Genomic DNA, 18,158 nt, shown 5'->3' with positions numbered 1-18,158 from the left:
CTTCAATCGAAGTCAAGTTTCTATACCCAGAATAGTTGCTTTGAGAAAAGGAGAACCAAAAATAGATTTTCAATCAATAGGGGTTCTGCCCTAAACTAAGAGAAAAAGAAAAAAACTTACAGAACACCTCATTACATGCCATTTGAGCTTATTAAAATACTTTGCAAACTCCAGCTGGTAATCTGTAATTGCTGCTTTATCATGTGATGTCCAGTGACATTAAAAAGTAACATCATCCAGCTCTAGCTGGTTTGGCTCAGTGGACAGAGCGTCAGCCTGCTGATTAAAGGGCATATGTCCAGGTTGCAGGGCTCAATCCCCAGTAGGGGGTGTGCAGGAGGCAGTCAATCAATGATTCTCTCTCATCATTGATGTTTCTAGTTCTCCCTCCCTCTCCCTTCCTATCTGAAATCAATAAAAATATTTTTTTAAAGTAACATCATTCTTCAGAGAAGGAGAAGTGCATCTCATGAGTTATCATCTAAATTCTCAAAAATGCTCAATGAAATTAGGAAAATTTAGTTACACAAAAACTAGAGAACTAGGAAAGGAATCTGTTTTACAGAGTCAGAAATGGTATTCCTAAATTCAAATTAACAAACCAAATATTTAGACTTCTTTTGGGTAAGAAATTCTTATTGTTGAATAACCAACTTTGTTTTCTGAACTAGAACATTAAACAGAAATAACAATTTTAACATTATGTTGCTTCCAGCATATTTTATCAGTGTATTTCAAGCCAATATTCTACTGCCACCTAAAGTAGAAAAAAAGAATTACTGCTTATAGTTAAGATAATGCTAGACAGAAGACAAATGAATCCTCAAAGTATGACAGAATAAGTCAAATGTTTTCAGTATCTTCTATTCATGTCTCCTAATCTAAACATTTTAAGACCAGATATTTTGCACCCATTTTTTACAATCAAGTTAATTTTTTATTACTTAACATTTGCTGTCCAAAATGTATAAGGGTGAAGTTCATTCTTAAATTAACTCAAGTATCGAAAAGAAACTGCTGAACAGATCATTCTTCACTTTTACAGAGAGACCAATAATAGATTTAGAAGTATCTTACATAATAAAATCTTTCTACATTATACAATAAATACAAAAACGCTACTATGAAGACAAGAAAGTTCAACATTAAAAAGCATTCTGGCCCTGACCGGTTTGGCTCAGTGGATAGAGCGTCGGCCTGCGGACTCAAGGGTCCCAGGTTCGATTCCGGTCAAGGGCATGTACCTTGGTTGTGGGCACATCCCCAGTAGGAGGTGTGCAGGAGGCGGCTGATCGATGTTTCTCTCTCATCGATGTTTCTAACTCTCTATCCCTCTCCCTTCCTCTCTGTAAAAAATCAATAAAATATATTAAAAAAAAAAAAAAAAAAAAAGCATTCTGGCCCTGGTTCGTTTGGCTCAGTGGATAGAATGTTGGCCTGCGGACTGAAGGGTCCCGGGTTTGATTCCAGTCAAGGGCACTGACAGGGTTGCAGGCTCCATCCCCAGTAGGGGGCGTGCAGGGGGCAGCCGATCAATGATTCTCATCATTGATGTTTCTGTCTCTCCCTCTCCTTTCCTCTCTGAAATCAATAAAAATATATTAAAAAAGGGAAAAAAAGCATCTGTGTTTTTCACAACTGGCCTTTTCACAAGAATAAGATACTGGATACATTCCATAAGACAAATCCCAAAACACAAGTTGAAAATACCATTCTTTGATGATACCATTCATTAACAATTTTTAAAAGTCATCACTAATGGATAGTCAACACAAGTCATTTTTTTAAACAATATAAAATGCACTTTTAAGCCTCTACTTTTATTGTAAATACTTTCCACAAAATTGTCCAGGTTATTTGGAAACTAGGATTAAATTCTGCTTTTAAATAATACATACGGATAATAAAATAAAATATACACCAAAGTAGGCAAAACATTAAACTACTGGAATACTAAAAAGATTAAGTGGGGTATCCCACAATAGAATCTAACCTGTTTCATATTTACATTATACCCAAAAGCACCTTAGCAATATGTTCATCAAAAGCCTCTTAAAGGGGTGGGGGGACTGGAGGAAGTCAATGGGGGGGAAACGGGGACTTATGTAATACTTTCAACAATAAAGAATTATTTAAAAATAAATAACTAAATAATAATAAATAGCCTCTTAAAAAAAGGTTTCACCAATGCTCAGTACAAATGTACTAAATTTCTAATACTGAAGAATAGCATAAAAAAATCAGGGTCAAGGTGCAGAATATTATGTATTCTATGCTCCCCATTGTGTTTTACAAAGAGAGGAAAAACTGTTGGTGATGGGGTTCAGGACATGCCACCCCAAAATACAGCACTTTGCCATATTGACCACTTTAAGCTGAAGGAGTTTAAAATAGGCAGAGCAGGAAGGTCACTCTACCCTCTCCCACAACCCTTTTCTCCTGAAACAGGTCATAAAACCTTCATGAGATGTGCCCTCCCTAAACCCAGAAGAAAGGAGCATCCTTATGGACAAAGACGAAGAGTCACCAAGAAGCCCACAAACAGGCCTTGCTAAGTTTCCCTCAGTTTACTACAATTACCTCATATTCTTTAACCTATCCTATTCCTTGTTAACTGTCCACTCTTCATCAAACATAGTATAAAATACTCATGTCTTCATTTTCTTAAGAAGGATCCTCTATCACACTAAACTTAAATAAATTTGTATGTTTTCTCCGTTAATCTTTGTCAGTTTAATTTGCAGACCTGGCCAAAGACCCAAAAAGTGTCAAGAAAAAACCTTTCCTTCCCCTACATTGGCTAAAATAAACATAGTATATTGTCTGTGTCAAAAGAAAACTCTTGGAAAATTTCAATTAAAAGGCTAGGAGAGAATGTTAAGGAAATCTATCAAGAAGTAAAAGAAAAGACATGGAAAATAGAAAAAATAAAATTTGAGAATACAGTCTAGAAAGTTTAAGATTTGAAAAATCAGAGTGGTAGAAAGAAAATAGAGGAAAAAAAGAGATAAGAAAATAATCTAAGTAGTAATAAATTTCCCAGAACTGAAAGTCATGTGTCTGCAGATTGAAGAAAGGACCACAGTGACCTGAAGTGAAACAAAAGAAAACCACACATCAAGAATATTCAAGAAAATAAAGGATAAAGAGAAAATCCTAAAAGCTTCCAAAGAGAGAAAAAGATCACATTAAATGAAACAATGCCTTTAAAATTGTGAGTCAATTATTTTACAATCTAGAAATATATTTTCAGCCAAATTAGCAATTAAATGTGACATTAAGACTTAAAACGAAAGAAGAAAAAAACAACCTCTTTTTTACAGAGCTACATGAGAACATGCTTTTAAGATCTGAGTCTCAATGAGATGATGGAGCTACTACAATGCACATCTGGGCCTGTTCAGGTGATACTTTAACAGCTGATTTGGCCCCAAAGATCAAGAAACTTGCCCTAGCCTGTTTGGCTCAGTGGATCCTGCGGACTGAAGGGTCTTGGGTTTGATTCTGATCAAGGGCCTGTACCTTGGTTGTAAGCTCGACCCTGGCACTGGTCAGGGTGCATGCAGAAGGCAACCAATCGATGTGTCTCTCTCACATTGATGTTTCTCAATGTGAATAGAGGAAAGAGAATAGAGGAAAAAAGAAATAAGAAAATAATCTAAGTAGTAATAAATGTGTGTCTCTCCCTCTCACTTCCACTCCCTCTGAAAATCAATGGAAAAATAGCCTTGGGTGAGGATTAACAACAACAAGAAAGAAACTTAATATGAGATCCCAGTGCAGCCAAATCCTCATCTAAGAAAGACATCATGACTTTAGTCAACGATAGTGATAAAAGCCCCTACCTTGGATTAGGGGTATACAACTAGGGAAAGGAAAATTATTTCTACACTATTTCTGTTTTCCTTTTAGTGCCTTATACCTAATAAGCAGGGTTTCCTCCCCCTTTTTTCTTTCTTTATTCATGTTGTAGAGGGGAGTGGGAACTCCTCTAAACTGCCTATAATTTACTTATGTAGACACAAAGCACTCTATGGCTACCTTTTCAAAAATACCTGTTATACTGGCTTAATGTCTATATTCTCCAGTAACTGTATGATCCACAAGGGTACATACAGTGATGTTTACTACTATATCCTAGAACAGTGCATGGTATTTATCAAGAAAATTTGTAGGATATGTAAATACACAAAAATATTAATATTGGCTATGTTAGCTGATGGTGTTATGTATGTTTTTACATGTCTCAAATTTCCATACTTTTTAAATTAAGTTAAATAATGTTTATAATAAAAATTAATAAAGGAAAGCATACAGGTAGTTGAATGTTTGCCAAAAAAAAAAAAATTAAATCCAGCGTTCTTGCCGTAACCGGTTTGGCTCAGTGGATAGAGAGTCAGCCTGAGGACTGAAAGGTCCCAGGTTCAATTCCGGTCAAGGGCATGTACCTTGGTTGTGGGCACATCTCCAGTAGGAGGTGTGCAGGAGGCAGCTGATCGATGTTTCTCTCTCATCGATGTTTCTAACTCTCTATCTCTTTCCCTTCCTCTCAGTAAAAAATCAATAAAATATATATTTTTTAAAAATCCAGCGTTCTTCGGGTGACATACCCCAATTACAAGATATACAAAAACTGTATTACCACAGGTCTTTCCTTTCTAATCAATCTAATTCTCAAAAAAAAAATTACAAAATTTTATGGCTTTAAGAGGAGAGACAGAACCAGGTGTTTAAAATACAAATATTTTTAAACATTTATTTTTGTAGGTTTGGGTCAGTGGATAGAGTGCCAGCCTACAGACTAAAGGGTCCTGGGTTTGATTCTGGTCAAGGGCACATACCTCAATTACAGGATCGATCCTGGCCCTGCTCAGGGCACATATGGGAGGCAATCAATCCATGTTTCTCTCTCACATTGATGTTTCTCTCTCTGTGTCTCTCCCTCTCCCTCCCACTCTCTCTAAAAAAATATTCTCGGGTGAGGATTAACAACAGCAACAAAAAAGTGGTAATAACTCAATAAAGTTTATTTTTTTTAATAAAATAAAATGCAATTATTTTATATATCTTTTATTATTATAAATCTTATTACGTAACTGATAAGTTATTTTCTTTTTTTAAAAAAATATATTTTATTGATTTTTTTACAGAGAGGAAGGGAGAGAGAGAGAGAGTTAGAAACATCGATGAGAGAGAAACATCGATCAGCTGCCTCACGCACATCTCCTACTGGGGATGTGCCCGAAACCAAGGTACATGCCCTTGACCGGAATCAAACCTGGGACCTTTCAGTCCGCAGGCCGACGCTCTATCCACTGAGCCAAACCGGTTTCGGCTATTTTCTTATATGAGTTTAAACCAGTTTTCATATCTTGATAGTTTTTACTTGATTCTCAGGTTCATAATACTAAATTTTAGATTACTTTATATTACATTAACTAACATATAAATTTTATATCCTCTGTATGTGGAAAAATTCCCAATTCAAATTCTATCAATCTCTTACTAAGAACACACACTTAGTACTATGGAAACATTAAAGCTCATTTTTATTTACCAAAGGTCTCATGAGCCTACAGAACAAGTTAATGAAATCCCTCAAGAGGATGTAATAGCAAATAATCCTCATTTCCACCTTTTAGATTTTTACCAAGTAACCACCTTCTAAACATAATTTACATATTATATTGTTTACAATTATTAAACATCATGAGTTTAAAAACAGATTTTGAGTTTGAGACAGGGGTCAGCAAATATTTTTCTGTAGAGGTTCAGATAGTAAATATTTTAGGCTTTGAAGGCCACAAGATCTATGTCACAACCGCTCAATTCTGTTATTTGAATAAGTGTAAGGTCATGTTCCAATAAAACTTTATTTATAAAAATGAGCAGCAGGCCCAGTCAGTGCGGTTCAGAGGTTGATCGTCCACCCATGCACCAAGAGGTCCCAGGTTCAATGCCTGGATTATGGGCTGCATCCCCAGTAGGGGATGTGTAGGAGGCTGCCAACCGACATTGATGCATCGATGTTTCTATTTCTCTCTCTCTCCCTTTCTCTCTCTATAAAATCAATAAAAACATTTTTTTTAAATGAGCAGCAGGCCAGATTCATTTCTTGGGCCCTAGTTTGCTGACCCCTGGTTTAGAGTATTACACCTTCCAGCTCTGCTCATATAAAAGTAGTATAGGTTTTCTCTCTTGCTTATTATTTTAATGGCAATTTCCACATTTAAGCACTATCCATTCATTCACTTATTCTATAGATTTTTACCAAGTGCCTACTATGTGCCAGAAATAATAATAGGTGTTATAAATAAATTAAATAAAATAAAATAAAATCCCAACCTCTTAATACTTACATTCTAATAGGGAAATCAACAAATAAACAAGCTGAGAAGTACATAATATAATTTCAAGTAGTGCTAAATATGAAGTAAACTAAAGCAAAGTAAAAAGAGTGGGGAAGGAAAGGTGAGACTCTTTGGATAGATCAGGGAGACCTAACAGGAAATCACTTTTAAGTAGAGAATGAATGAAGCAAGTGAACAATGCATATAATATCTGGGGGAAGAGCATTACAGGCATATGGAAGAGCATCTGCAGGGCCCTAAAGCAGTGAGGCCCAGAAATCAGGATTTTAAAAAGATTCCCAGGTGATTCTAATGTGCAGCCAAGGTTGAGAACCACTGCCCTAAAGAGATTCAGAAAGCTAAGATGTTTGAATAAAAACAAGATAAACCTGGGGGATAAAAGGATCACTGGTAGCTGTGCTGAGAATAGACTGCAGGGGGCAGAAGTGAAACAGGAAGACCAATCCTAAACTGTTGCATGCATTTCTAAACTTCTAAAATGGTATATAGATATATATAGATAGATATAGATATACATATAGATATAGATATATATTATATAATGTTTTTAGAGAGGAAGGGAAAGGGGAGAAGAAGGGGCCATTAAGGGAGGCTAGGAGAGAGGGAGCGGGAGAGGGAGAGGGAAGCATCCATGAGAAAGAAATATCCATCAGTTGCCTCCCCTACACGCCCCAATAGGGGATGGAACCCCCAACCTAGGTTAGTGCCTTGACCAGGAATCGAACTCGCAATCTTTTGGTGTAGGAAGAACGCTCCAACCAAATGATCCACCCGGCCAGAGCTAAACAGTTTTGAAACACAACTAACAAATGTAAAAGCATAGCAGATTAAATTTTTTAAAATATATTTTATTGATTTTTTTACAGAGAGGAAGAGAGAGGGATAGAGAGTTAGAAACATCGATTAGCTGCCTCCTGAACACCCCCTACTGGGGATGTGCCCAGCAACCAAGGTACATGCTCTTGACTGGAATCGAACCCGGAACCCTTCAGTCCGCAGGCCGACGCTCTATCCACTGAGCCAAACCGGTTAGGGCAGCAGATGAAATTTTAACATTGACTTTCATCAAAGTAAGTGTGACTTTAGGCTAACTGCTTAAGACTCCATCCATGAGCCTGTTTCCTAATCTTTAAAACGGATGCCCACCATAAAGGTTTTTGCAAGGAACAAATTACATGTAAAACGGCTAGTACAGTTCCTAACAACCAGGAGGCCCACAAAAATCAAAAATCATCTTTACAGTCTTATTTCTACACTCGATTCATGCCTATGACTAGCCCTCAGTCTAGACCAGTGTTGTCCAAGACCGCGGCCGTTACCACATGTGATTATCGAGCATTGGAAATGTGGCAGGTCCAAAGATATGTGTTTTAAGTGTAAAATACAGACTTAGTGAAAAAATAACATAAAATATCTTATAACTACTGTCCATTGATTACATGTAAGGAGATAATACTTTGAATATACTGGGTTAAATTTTTTCAATTAACCACCTTTTTTTTTTTAACTTGATTTATGTGGCTACCAGAACTTTTTTTTTAAATACATTTTATTTATTTTTTTTACAGAGAGGAAGGGAGAGAGTTAGAAACACCGATGACAGAGAAACATCGATCAGCTGCCTCCTGCACACCCCCACTGTGCCCGCAACCAAGGTACGTGCCCTTGACCGGAATCGAACCTGGGACCCTTCAGTCCGCAGGCCGACGCTCTATCCACTGAGCCAAACCGGCCGGGGCCAGAACACTTTTAAGTATATACTTAGCTCTCGTTACGTTTCTACCGGGCAGATACGCTCTCTTTTTTTTTTTTTTTTTTTTTTTTTTTTTTTTTAATATATTTTATTGATTTTCCACAGAGAGCAAAGGAGAGAGACAGAGAGTCAGAAACATCGATGAGAGAGAAACACCGATCAGCTGCCTCCTGCACATCTCCCACCGGGGACGTGCCCGCAACCCAGGCACATGCCCCTGACCGGAATCGAACCTGGGACCCTTCAGTCCGCAGGCCGACGCTCCATCCACTGAGCCAAACCGGTTTCGGCCAGATACGCTCTCTTAGCCACACGGTGGACTCCCTGACGGGTTCAATCCGGCCCAGGCCCCCCTAATCCCGGCTCACGTTCACGCTCCCCACTCCCACCGCACGGGGAAGCCTGACCATGTAATCGCTCTTAATTTTTCAGTGCGAAGCCCACAGATCCGCCGAGACAACTCGAGATTGTTACCTACAGAAGAGATGTGTCTCTAGAGAAAACCCCAGCGTCCCCTCCCGCGGGCGCCGGTCAGCACTGAGGGGCTGGGGCCTGAGCAGAAAGGGGTCGCCCTTCAGGAGCGAGAGGAGACGACGGAGCCCGCGCCCCGGGTCTGCAGGCGCCCTGTGGCGCCCACGGAGAAGCCCGAAGAGGAAAGCCATTCCAGCTCGGGGGGCGCGGAGGGGGGCGGAGGGGACGAGTCTGAAGCGGGGAGAGGGGCTGGGCTCTGAGGCGGAGGCTGCAGGGAGGAACGGTACCTTAAGAATCCCCCGCATCTTCGCGAGAAAAGGCCGGAACTCCTCGGGGGGCACCTCGGGGTAGAGCTGGCTCCGCAGCAGCTCCTCGGTAACGCCCGGGTGCCCGTGGAAGTCCTTCTGGGCCAGGCCGCTCAGCAGCCCGCTCAGGGACTTGCAACTCTCCAGTTCGCCCGCCATTGTCATCGAAGCCCCGCCCCCCAACAGCTGAGCGCAGGCCCGCGTGGACGGCGGCCTGGACGGGCCCAAATAGCCCCCGCGGAGGCGGGGCGGAGGCGCAGGCGCAGGCGGGAGCGGAGGTGGGAGCGGGGGCGGAGGCGCAGGCGGGGGCGGGGGGCGCGCGGTGGGTTTGGGAGCCAAGTTCCAGGAGGAGCCCGTGATGGCAGTGGCCAGCTCTGCTCTGCAAAACCCATCACCTCAGAGCAGTGGTTCTCAACCTTCCTAATGCCGCGACCCTTTAATACAGTTCCTCATGTTGTGGTGACCCCCAACCATAAAATTATTTTCGTTGCTACTTCATAACTGTAATTTTGCTACTGTTATGAATCGTCATGTAAATATCTGATATGCAGGATGTGTTTTCATTGTTACAAATTGAACATAATTAAAGCATAGTGATTAATCACAGAACAATATGTAATTATATATGTGTTTTCCGATGGTCTTAGGCGACCCCTGTGAAAGGGTCGTTGGACTCCCAAAGGATTTCCTTCGTCGCTGCAGGGCCCACGCAGAGGAAAGAACACTTGGCGATCACTTGAGATAGGGTTGCATCCTATGAAAGTGTCAGTTTAACTTTTGGGTGGCTGCATCTCATTCCAGACCTTACCAGTCTACTAACTGAATAGAATCTATCACTCAGATCTAATCTCTGCCTAATCCTTACCTGTCCGAGAAAATTTAACTATCCCCTGATAACAATGCCTTTGCTTGGATTGTTACTTGCCTTTTTATGTCATTAATCTTTCCAGCTAGATCAGTGCCTCTGATCCAATGCTCCTTTCCATAATAAATATTTTGTCAACATCTTTACTGTCCTGAAATGACATGCATGATAATATAGTTATCTACCCATATAATTTCAAAAATTCCATATATTGTTCACTCATAAAAAGGAACACCCAAAAATAAAATAAAAAATAAAATAAAAGCCCTGACCGGTTTGGCTCAGTGGATAGAGCGTCGGCCTGCGGACTGAAGGGTCCCAGGTTCGATTCCGGCCAAGGGCATGTACCTTGGTTGCAGGCACATACCCAGTGGAGAGTGTGCAGGAGACAGCTGATTGATGTTTCTCTCTCATCAATGTTTCTAACTCTCTATCCCTCTCCCTTCCCTCTCCCTTCTTCTCTGTAAAAAATGAATAAAATATATTTTTTTAAAAATAAAATAAAATAAAAGGAACGCCATACTGATAGGTGCGACAACATGGATGCACCTTTAAAACATGCTAAGTAGCCCTAGCCGCTTTGGTTCAGTGGATAGAGCCTCGGCCTGTGGACCAAAGGGTCCCTGTTCTGAAAAATTCGGGTCAAGGGCAGGTACTTTGGTTGCAGGCTCCTCCCCACACTGTGGCTCTGGTTGAGGCTCCTGCTGGAAGCAACCAATCCATGTGTTTCTCTCACAGCAATGTTTCTCTTTGTTTTTCCCTCTCTCTTCAACTCTCTCTCTAAAAAATCAATGGAAAAATATCCTCAAGTGAGGATTAACAAAAAAATAAATAAAATAAAATAAAAATAAAACATGCTAGGTAAAAGAAGACAGACACAAAACGATAGCAATTATATGAAATGTCCAGAATAGGCAAATCCATACGGACAGAAAGTAGTTCAATGGTTGCCAGAGACTAGAGAAAGGGAGAATGACATTAATGGGTTCTGGATTTCTTTTAGGGAGGTGATGAAAATGTTCTAGATTAGAATTATACTAGTAGGTAGTGGTTATGATTATGCAACTTTGTGAATATAATAAAATCCACTGAATTGTACACTTTAAGGGATCTTTCACAGTATGTGAATTATATCTCAATTTAAAAATCAGTATAAAAGCCTAATTGTAATTTAGAATAAAAATAAAAGGACATTTACAGGGAACTCATGCAACTTAACAATAGGAAGATAAACAATCCAATCAAAAAATGGGCAAAGGTGCCCTAACCGGTTTGGCTCAGTGGATAGAGAGTCAGTCTGCGGACTCAAGAGTCCCAGGTTCGATTCCGGTCAAGGGCATGTACCTTGGTTGCGGGCACATCCCCAGTAGGGGATGTGCAGGAGGAAGCTGATCGATGTTTCTCTCTCATCGATGTTTCTAACTCTCTATCCCTCTCTTTCCTCTCTGTAAAAAATCAATAAAATATATATTTTTTAAAAAAACTAAAAAAAAAATGGGCAACGGACCTAGATAGACACTTTTCGAAAGAGGACATACAGAAGGCCGAAAGACATATGAAAACATGCTCAAAGTCACTAATTATACGAGAGATGCAAATCAAAACAACAATGCAGTATCATCTCACACCTGCCAGAATGGATATCATCAACAAATCAACAAACAACAAGTGTTGGAGAGGATGTGGAGAAAAAGGAACCCTTCTGCACTGCTGGTGGGAATGCAGACTCGTGCAGCCACTGTGGAAAACAGTATGGAGTTTCCTCAAAAAACTAAAAATGGAACTCCCATTTGACCCAGTGATCCCACTTCTAGGAATATATCCCAAGAAACCAGAAACACCAATCAGAAAGGATATATGCACCCCTATGTTCATAGCAGCACAATTCACCATAGCTAAGGAAACAGCCTAAGTGCCCATCAGCAGATGAGTGGATTAAAAAACGGTGGTACATCTACACAATGGAATACTACGCTGCGGTAAAAAAGAAAGAACTCTTGCCATTTGCAACAGCATGGATGGAACTGCAGAGCATTATGCTAAGTGAAATTAGCCAGTCAGAGAAAGATAAATACCACATGATCTCACTCATTTGTGGAATATAGAGAACTACATAGAATGATGAACAGAGACAGATCCAAAGACAGAGAATTAGCGATCAGACTATCAATCCCCAGAGGGAAAGTAGGGGAGGGTGGAGGTAAGGGGAAGAGATCAACCAAAGGACTTGTATGCATGCATATAAGCCAAACCAATGGACATGGACAACAGGGGGATGAGAGCATGAGTGGGGAGGGGGAGGTTGGGGGTTAATGGGGGGATGAGGACACATTTGTAATACCTTAACCAATAAAGAAATTTTCAAAATAAATAAATAAAATAAAAGGAAATTATAATATATGTTTTTCAATGTGTATTTGGGCACAACTACACTAGGTGACTAAGAAACATGAAGTAGCCCCATGCCTGGATCTGTATGTAGAACCACCTGTGACTTCCAAAAATATAAATACAGGTATGTGTTAGGTCACACATTCCTCCTTCGGCGACCTAACAGTATGCTGTATTGGTGACTACAGAGAGAGAAAGAAAAAGAAAGAGAGAGAGAGGTTGCCACTCTTAACTTGGTCTGAAATGTGAACAATGGTTCGTAAAATTCAGAATAAAAAACATTCTTCTCTTACTTTACCTAGTAATTGCAAACCAAGAATGTTCCATGTATTTTAAAGTCATACTAACAACGCACTGTATTTATATTTATGATGGAGTTAGATTTGAGGTTCAGACAATAACAAACAGGTAGATTTTCACCTACATGAATATCCCGTATACAGCCTGAGTCAGTCCTCCTCTGTTATTGTGAAAATTGAAATACCCCTGTTGGTGTGGTTGAGCATCGAACTATGAACTGGGAGATTCCTGGTCAGGGCACATGCCCAGGTTGCAGGCTCAATCCCCAGAAGGAGGTGTGCAGGTAGCAGCCGATTGATGTTTCTCTCTTATCAATGTTTGTATCTCTCACTCCCTCTCCATTCCTCTCTTTATAAAAATCCATAAAAACATTATTTAAAAAAAATCCCTACTCTAGACTGCTATAATTAATGTTTATACAGTGTTTACCTAAAGTCAAGAGGCATTCTTTATAATAGAAAAGATATAAGATATTTCTTCCCCTAAAGCAGGATGTGGGGCTTCCAGGAGGCAGCTGTCAGTGACTCTCCCATCACTGATGTTTCTTTCTCTCTCTCTCCCTCTTCATTCCTCTCTGAAATCAATAAAAATATCTTTTTTTAAAAAAATGAGTCAGCTATATTTGCTCAAACATTTTTAAAATATGCTTCTATTGATTTCAGAGAAAGAAGGGCATATTTTCTTCTGTCTGATTATCTGATTTTTCTAAGCATCCACAGTGTACATGTAATACCATTGTAATAAAAAGTTATATACTGAGCCCAGCCTTTGTCACTCAGTGGTTAAGTGTCAGCCCATGAATCAGGAGGTCACGGTTCAATTCCTGGTCAGGGCACATGCCCAGGTTGCAGGTTCCATCCCCAGTAGGGGATGTGCAGGAGGCAGCCGATCGGTGACATTCCTCTCATCAATGTTTTTATCTGTCTACCACTCTCCCATCCTCTCTCTAAAAAATTAATAAAGATATATATATTTAAAATTGTTTTAGGTTATATAATGAAACATAAAATAGTTATCCTAAAGTGAAACTTCTTTTATTTAAGAGTCTCATGCTCTACTGACTGAGCTAGCTGGGCAACTTCTTTTATTTAAAAGAACGTGTTCTACATGACTGAGAAAAGCTATGCACTTTACATAGTGTTTCTTAAATGTTTTGATAATATTAGATGCTTTCAGAATCTGATAGAAGCCTAAGATACTTTCCCCTCAAAATGCAAATCTACACCAAATGTAGCTTACAACATCTAGAGGTTAATTTAACCCTCTGAAGTATTTTATAGACCTCCTAGTTTTACACTTGTCCTAAGAACCCCTTCTCAGTACTCCCAGTTCTAATTAAGCCTCATAGGAAACAGATTACTCTTTTACAAGCAGGGGGGTGGGGAGGCAATCCTGTATATCACTATCATCATCTAACTCCTATTCCAATGTATGTAATACATGAACATATCACTGCCTGTCTGAGCCTACAGCAAATTCCAAAACACCAGTGATCACTAAAATAAAATCATCCTGTGCCACCAGGGGCTGCTATTGCCAATGTAACTATTCGAGGTTGGTCACAGCCGCATTTTCAGAATGCATTTGTAACAAGAGGATCAGAGCACAAAGTTTTATTAAACCTCAAAACCTGTTTCACAGACAACAAACCTGGGCATAGGCCTATTGAAAGGATTGTTTACGGTGAGGCAACAGCAAAGAAAAAAACCTGAAGCCTTGGGGCAAAGAGAAAGGATGAGCACCTAATAGCTGCTCACCTGGTAAACAGGTTTCCCTTTCATTGTTGCCAAATACGTTTCCATTTAACGTTCCATTAAAAACTGGTAGCTTCTCCTATTCAATTACCTTTTTATAGTTCACAGGCTGTTTGGTCCCAGGCCAGAAATGCGTGTTTTGTTTTGTTTTTTAAGTGTATTTTTTTAATAGATTTCAGAGAGGATGGGAGAGGGAGAGAGAGATAGAAACATCAATGATGAGAACCATCAATCGACTGCCTCCTGCACACCCCCCACTGGGAATCAAGCCTGCACCCTGGGCATGTGCCCTTGACCAGAGTCGAACCCGGGACCCTTCAGTCCGCAGGCCAACGCTCTATCCACTGAGCCAAACCGGCCAGGGCAGAAATACATGTTTTTTAATAAGGTTTTCCATATCTGAAAACATTAAAATTTAAAATGTGGACCAAAATAATGTGCAAACACAGGGCCTCCAAAGTTTTGCAATAGACTCGCCCTGTTCCCTGTCTCTACTCCTCCTTTTTCATTTCTATTTTAATTACCATTCACTCTCCACTCAACCAGCTATTCAACAGATATTAGTTGAGAACTTTGGGCCAATCATTCTGTTAGGTTCCACAGCATACAGAATCAAATAAGACAGTCTGCCCTAAAATCTTACATTCTGGTAAGGAAAAATAATAAGTAAATAAAGGTTAGCAGAATATGTCACCCTAAAATGCCACTCTGATATGGAATTATTTTTTAGTTGAAGGCAACTGAGAAGAAGCAGATACAAGAAAAGCTCTATGCCCTCCTATTTGTCTAAAAGCAGGACATAAATTTTCAAAGGTGTCCCACCTGCTCTGCCTACCAAGAACAAAAGTCAATCCCAGGAGACAACTTTAAACCCTTATCAAAAGAAAAGGCCTTCATTTAACTCTGCATAACAAACCTTACTCATGTTTATCTTGCAGTTCCTGGTCATTTCCCCATTACTTGTCTTCCTGACACCTTTCTTTCCTCTTTGGCTGAAGATGGTACAAAAATTGGATTTCTAAGCCACCACTTTGAGTTACTCATTTTCCATAGGCATCTCAAATGTATACATAAACAAATGATTAAAATGCAATGAACTAAGCGTTGTTAGAACCTAGAAATAACTATCAGATTTGGTGGTTGAAGAAAGAAAAAATTAACTCAGCTTCAGGGGGTCAAATAGAGGCTTAATGGTGAATAGTGTTGGAGGAGGTGATTGAGAGGACATGACCACTGGTTGAATTAGAGCTGGACCAGGGCAATCACTCCTTTCCCTATCCTTGGAATGTATGTTCTGCTTACAATTTCTGTTATGCCCAGATTTCAAGATCCCCAAGAAACCAACATCAGGGAGCCAGCCAGTCCGATGCAAAAGCATAAGAATCTGTATTTCAAGCTAGCTTGAGCTCCCCGTCCACCAGACTCGCCGACACAATGGCAAGCCAAGTGGCCGAGAGAGCGAACCCCGAGTAGAGACGGGGATTTTATAGCGGGGGTTGGAGTAAGGGGAGGAGAAAGGACTGTGCTCTGCAGCCTGGGTGTGGCTAGCAGAGTAGGACGTAGCCCCTACCCTGGGGCAAGATGGAGGACCTAGCCCTCGCCCTTTCAATTTCCACAATAGGAGCCACTCCAAGGACATTGCCTTGAGAGTAAGGTGTTGAGATCATCTGGACAATGACTGAGCCCAGATAAGGCCTTTATATACACTAAGATTCTGGTGGGCAGGTGTAGAGATGTACTTGTCTTGTGACTCCCCCTCCCCCCAAGACAAGCCTCATTAAGTTCCTTTGCTTATTAAAACTACCACCTACCTACTGGAGTGGCTGCTTCCTTCTTCGGTCTCTTCCTACTCTCCTTGTGGGAGGGGGAAGGGGGAAAGGAGGTCCTGGTTTCAGATTTCACCCAGGAAACTCCTGAGGTTGCAAGCCAACAAGTAGCTCAACATGTTGCAGCAGAAATAGCGTGTCCCTGTGTTTGGAGGCATTAAAATCAGTAGTGTGTTAAGGCACAGTATGAATCTCATAGTGTAATGATGGGGTTCAGAACACACTACCCCGAAATATGGCACTATGGCATATTGAATATTTGAAGGAACACAAGAAACAAAATTTGGGAAATGGCAGGTGCGAGAACTCTCTGACCTCTCCCTTCTCCCCTAAAGCAGGTCATAAGATCCTCATGTGAGAGGTGCCCTTTCTATACCCAGAGCATTCTTATCTCCAAAGATGAGGAATGCCAAGAGGAATCTGAATGAACAGGCCTTGCTAAGTTTTTCCAGATTACTATCTTTAACTCATATCCTTGTCCTATTGTTGGCAGTGAAATAGTGTACTAGATGTTAAGTGAAGTCAGACTGGACCTCAGTTCAGCAACCTCAGTACTTGAATTCTACGAAAAAATCCAGAGCCAACACTCAAACTATAAGCAAAAGTTTATTTAGAAAGCCACAGAGGTAGAAGTGATCTGTAGAAGAAATGGGTTCAGAAAATAAATTATGGAGCCAAAAGAAGGGATCCTTAGAGCCTAGGAGAGAGAAGGGTGACTGGGAAAGGTGCTGGCTTGCCTGAAAGGGAGAGAGCCCTCAGTCCTCCATCCTAAAGGCTTTTAAAAATATATGCATATTTTTTATTGATTTCAGAGAGGAAGGGAGAGAGAGAGAAACATCAATGATGCGAATCATTGGTCGTCTCTTTTGTACGCCCCTTACTGGGAGTTGAGACCGAAACCCAGGCATGTGCCCTGACCAGAAATCAGTCTGTCACATCCAGGTTCATAGGTCGATGTTCAACCACTGAGCCACACCAGCCAGGCCATCCTAAGGGCTTCTAAGTGTGAGGATTTTAAGAGGTCCCCGGGGAGGATCTCAAGAGACTATGCATCAATTTTCCGGGTGTGTCCTTTCAGGGTTGTCTCCACTGATTGGTTGGCACCAGTGCAGGGGGTCATTAGTCAACGTAGCTGGTTCTGATGTCAGCCATGGCAACACTTATCTGATTTTGCTGTGTGTTTTTTAGGGGGGGCCGGGGGGGGGGGGGAGGCTAGAGCTGAAACACAACTGAGGCCTAGATGTTATCTCCAGGAGTTAATGCTTAAGAGAGTGGTTGTGCAAGGGCCCAGATGGGATTTGCATGAGGCCACTCTTCAGCCCCTTGTTCCTCCTCTAGGGAATCTACTACATGACTACCAACATACCAGGGGAGGAAAGGTCAGGGGAGGGCCTGAGCTGCATGACCAGGATATAAAAGTTCAGGGGGTCTAAACCGAATGACCAGACACTTGCTAGGGAAGGAAGGATTACCCTAGGGTCGAGGTCCTTGTTTTCCCAGTTTTGCCCATTACTAGGCACCTCCACCCTGGTGACCTTCTGTACTTGGCCCATGGTCCTTGCTCTGCTCACTCTGTCTAACTGTCTACCACACTATCATATTTTCCCACAACTTTCCACTCATCAAATCTAGCATAAAACGCTCAGGTTTAACCACTTTTCAGGTGTTCATTTCCTCACCAAGGTTCCCATGTCACATAAAACTTATACTAAATAAATATGTGTGCTTTTCTCTTGTTAATGTCTTTTGTGACAGAGCACCAGTCAAGAATCCAAGAAGGTAGAAGAAAAGATCTTTTCCTGCCCTAGCCGGTTTGGCTCAGTGGATAGAGGACCAAAGTATCCTGGGTCCAATTCCGGCCAAGGGCACATACCTTGGTTGCAGGCTCCTCCTCGGGCCCAGGGTTTGTGCAGGAGGCAATCATGTGTTTCTCTCACATCGATGTTTCTCTGTCTTTCCCTCTCTCTTCCACTCTCCCTAAAAATCAATGGAAAAAATATCCTCTGGTGAGGATTAAAAAAAAAAAAAATCTTTTCCTGCCCAACAGTAGCAAAAGTGGACCAGGAGCCCAAAGTTATAAACCTGAAAAGGTAAATAGGACCTGGGTCAGAGAAATGGGTAT

At 40.8% G+C, this 18,158-nt stretch overlaps 1 protein-coding gene across 3 annotated transcripts in view; it reads right to left on the bottom strand.

The window, feature by feature from the left end:
• The window catches only part of COMMD1 (copper metabolism domain containing 1), a 171,768-nt gene that overhangs the window by 66,662 nt on the left and 86,948 nt on the right, over positions 1-18,158 (bottom strand). Inside the window, exon 1 of one of the 3 annotated variants that reach the window (XM_070429308.1) lies at positions 8,883-9,061. The exons of the other annotated variants lie outside the window; for them this stretch is intronic. Within the exon in view, the coding sequence (XP_070285409.1) occupies positions 8,883-9,059 (177 nt within the window). The 5' untranslated portion in view covers positions 9,060-9,061. Of the gene's footprint in view, positions 1-8,882; positions 9,062-18,158 lie in introns of those variants that run through there. 3 annotated transcript variants of the gene reach the window in all.

The sequence above is a fragment of the Myotis yumanensis genome, unplaced genomic scaffold, assembly GCF_028538775.1.
Source record: "Myotis yumanensis isolate MYYU_CA2020_CCGP unplaced genomic scaffold, mMyoYum1.0.hap1 SCAF_11, whole genome shotgun sequence".
NCBI lineage: Eukaryota > Metazoa > Chordata > Mammalia > Chiroptera > Vespertilionidae > Myotis > Myotis yumanensis.
The sequence above is the reverse complement of the archived record's forward strand: the minus strand, read 5'-3'. Positions and strand labels throughout refer to the sequence as shown.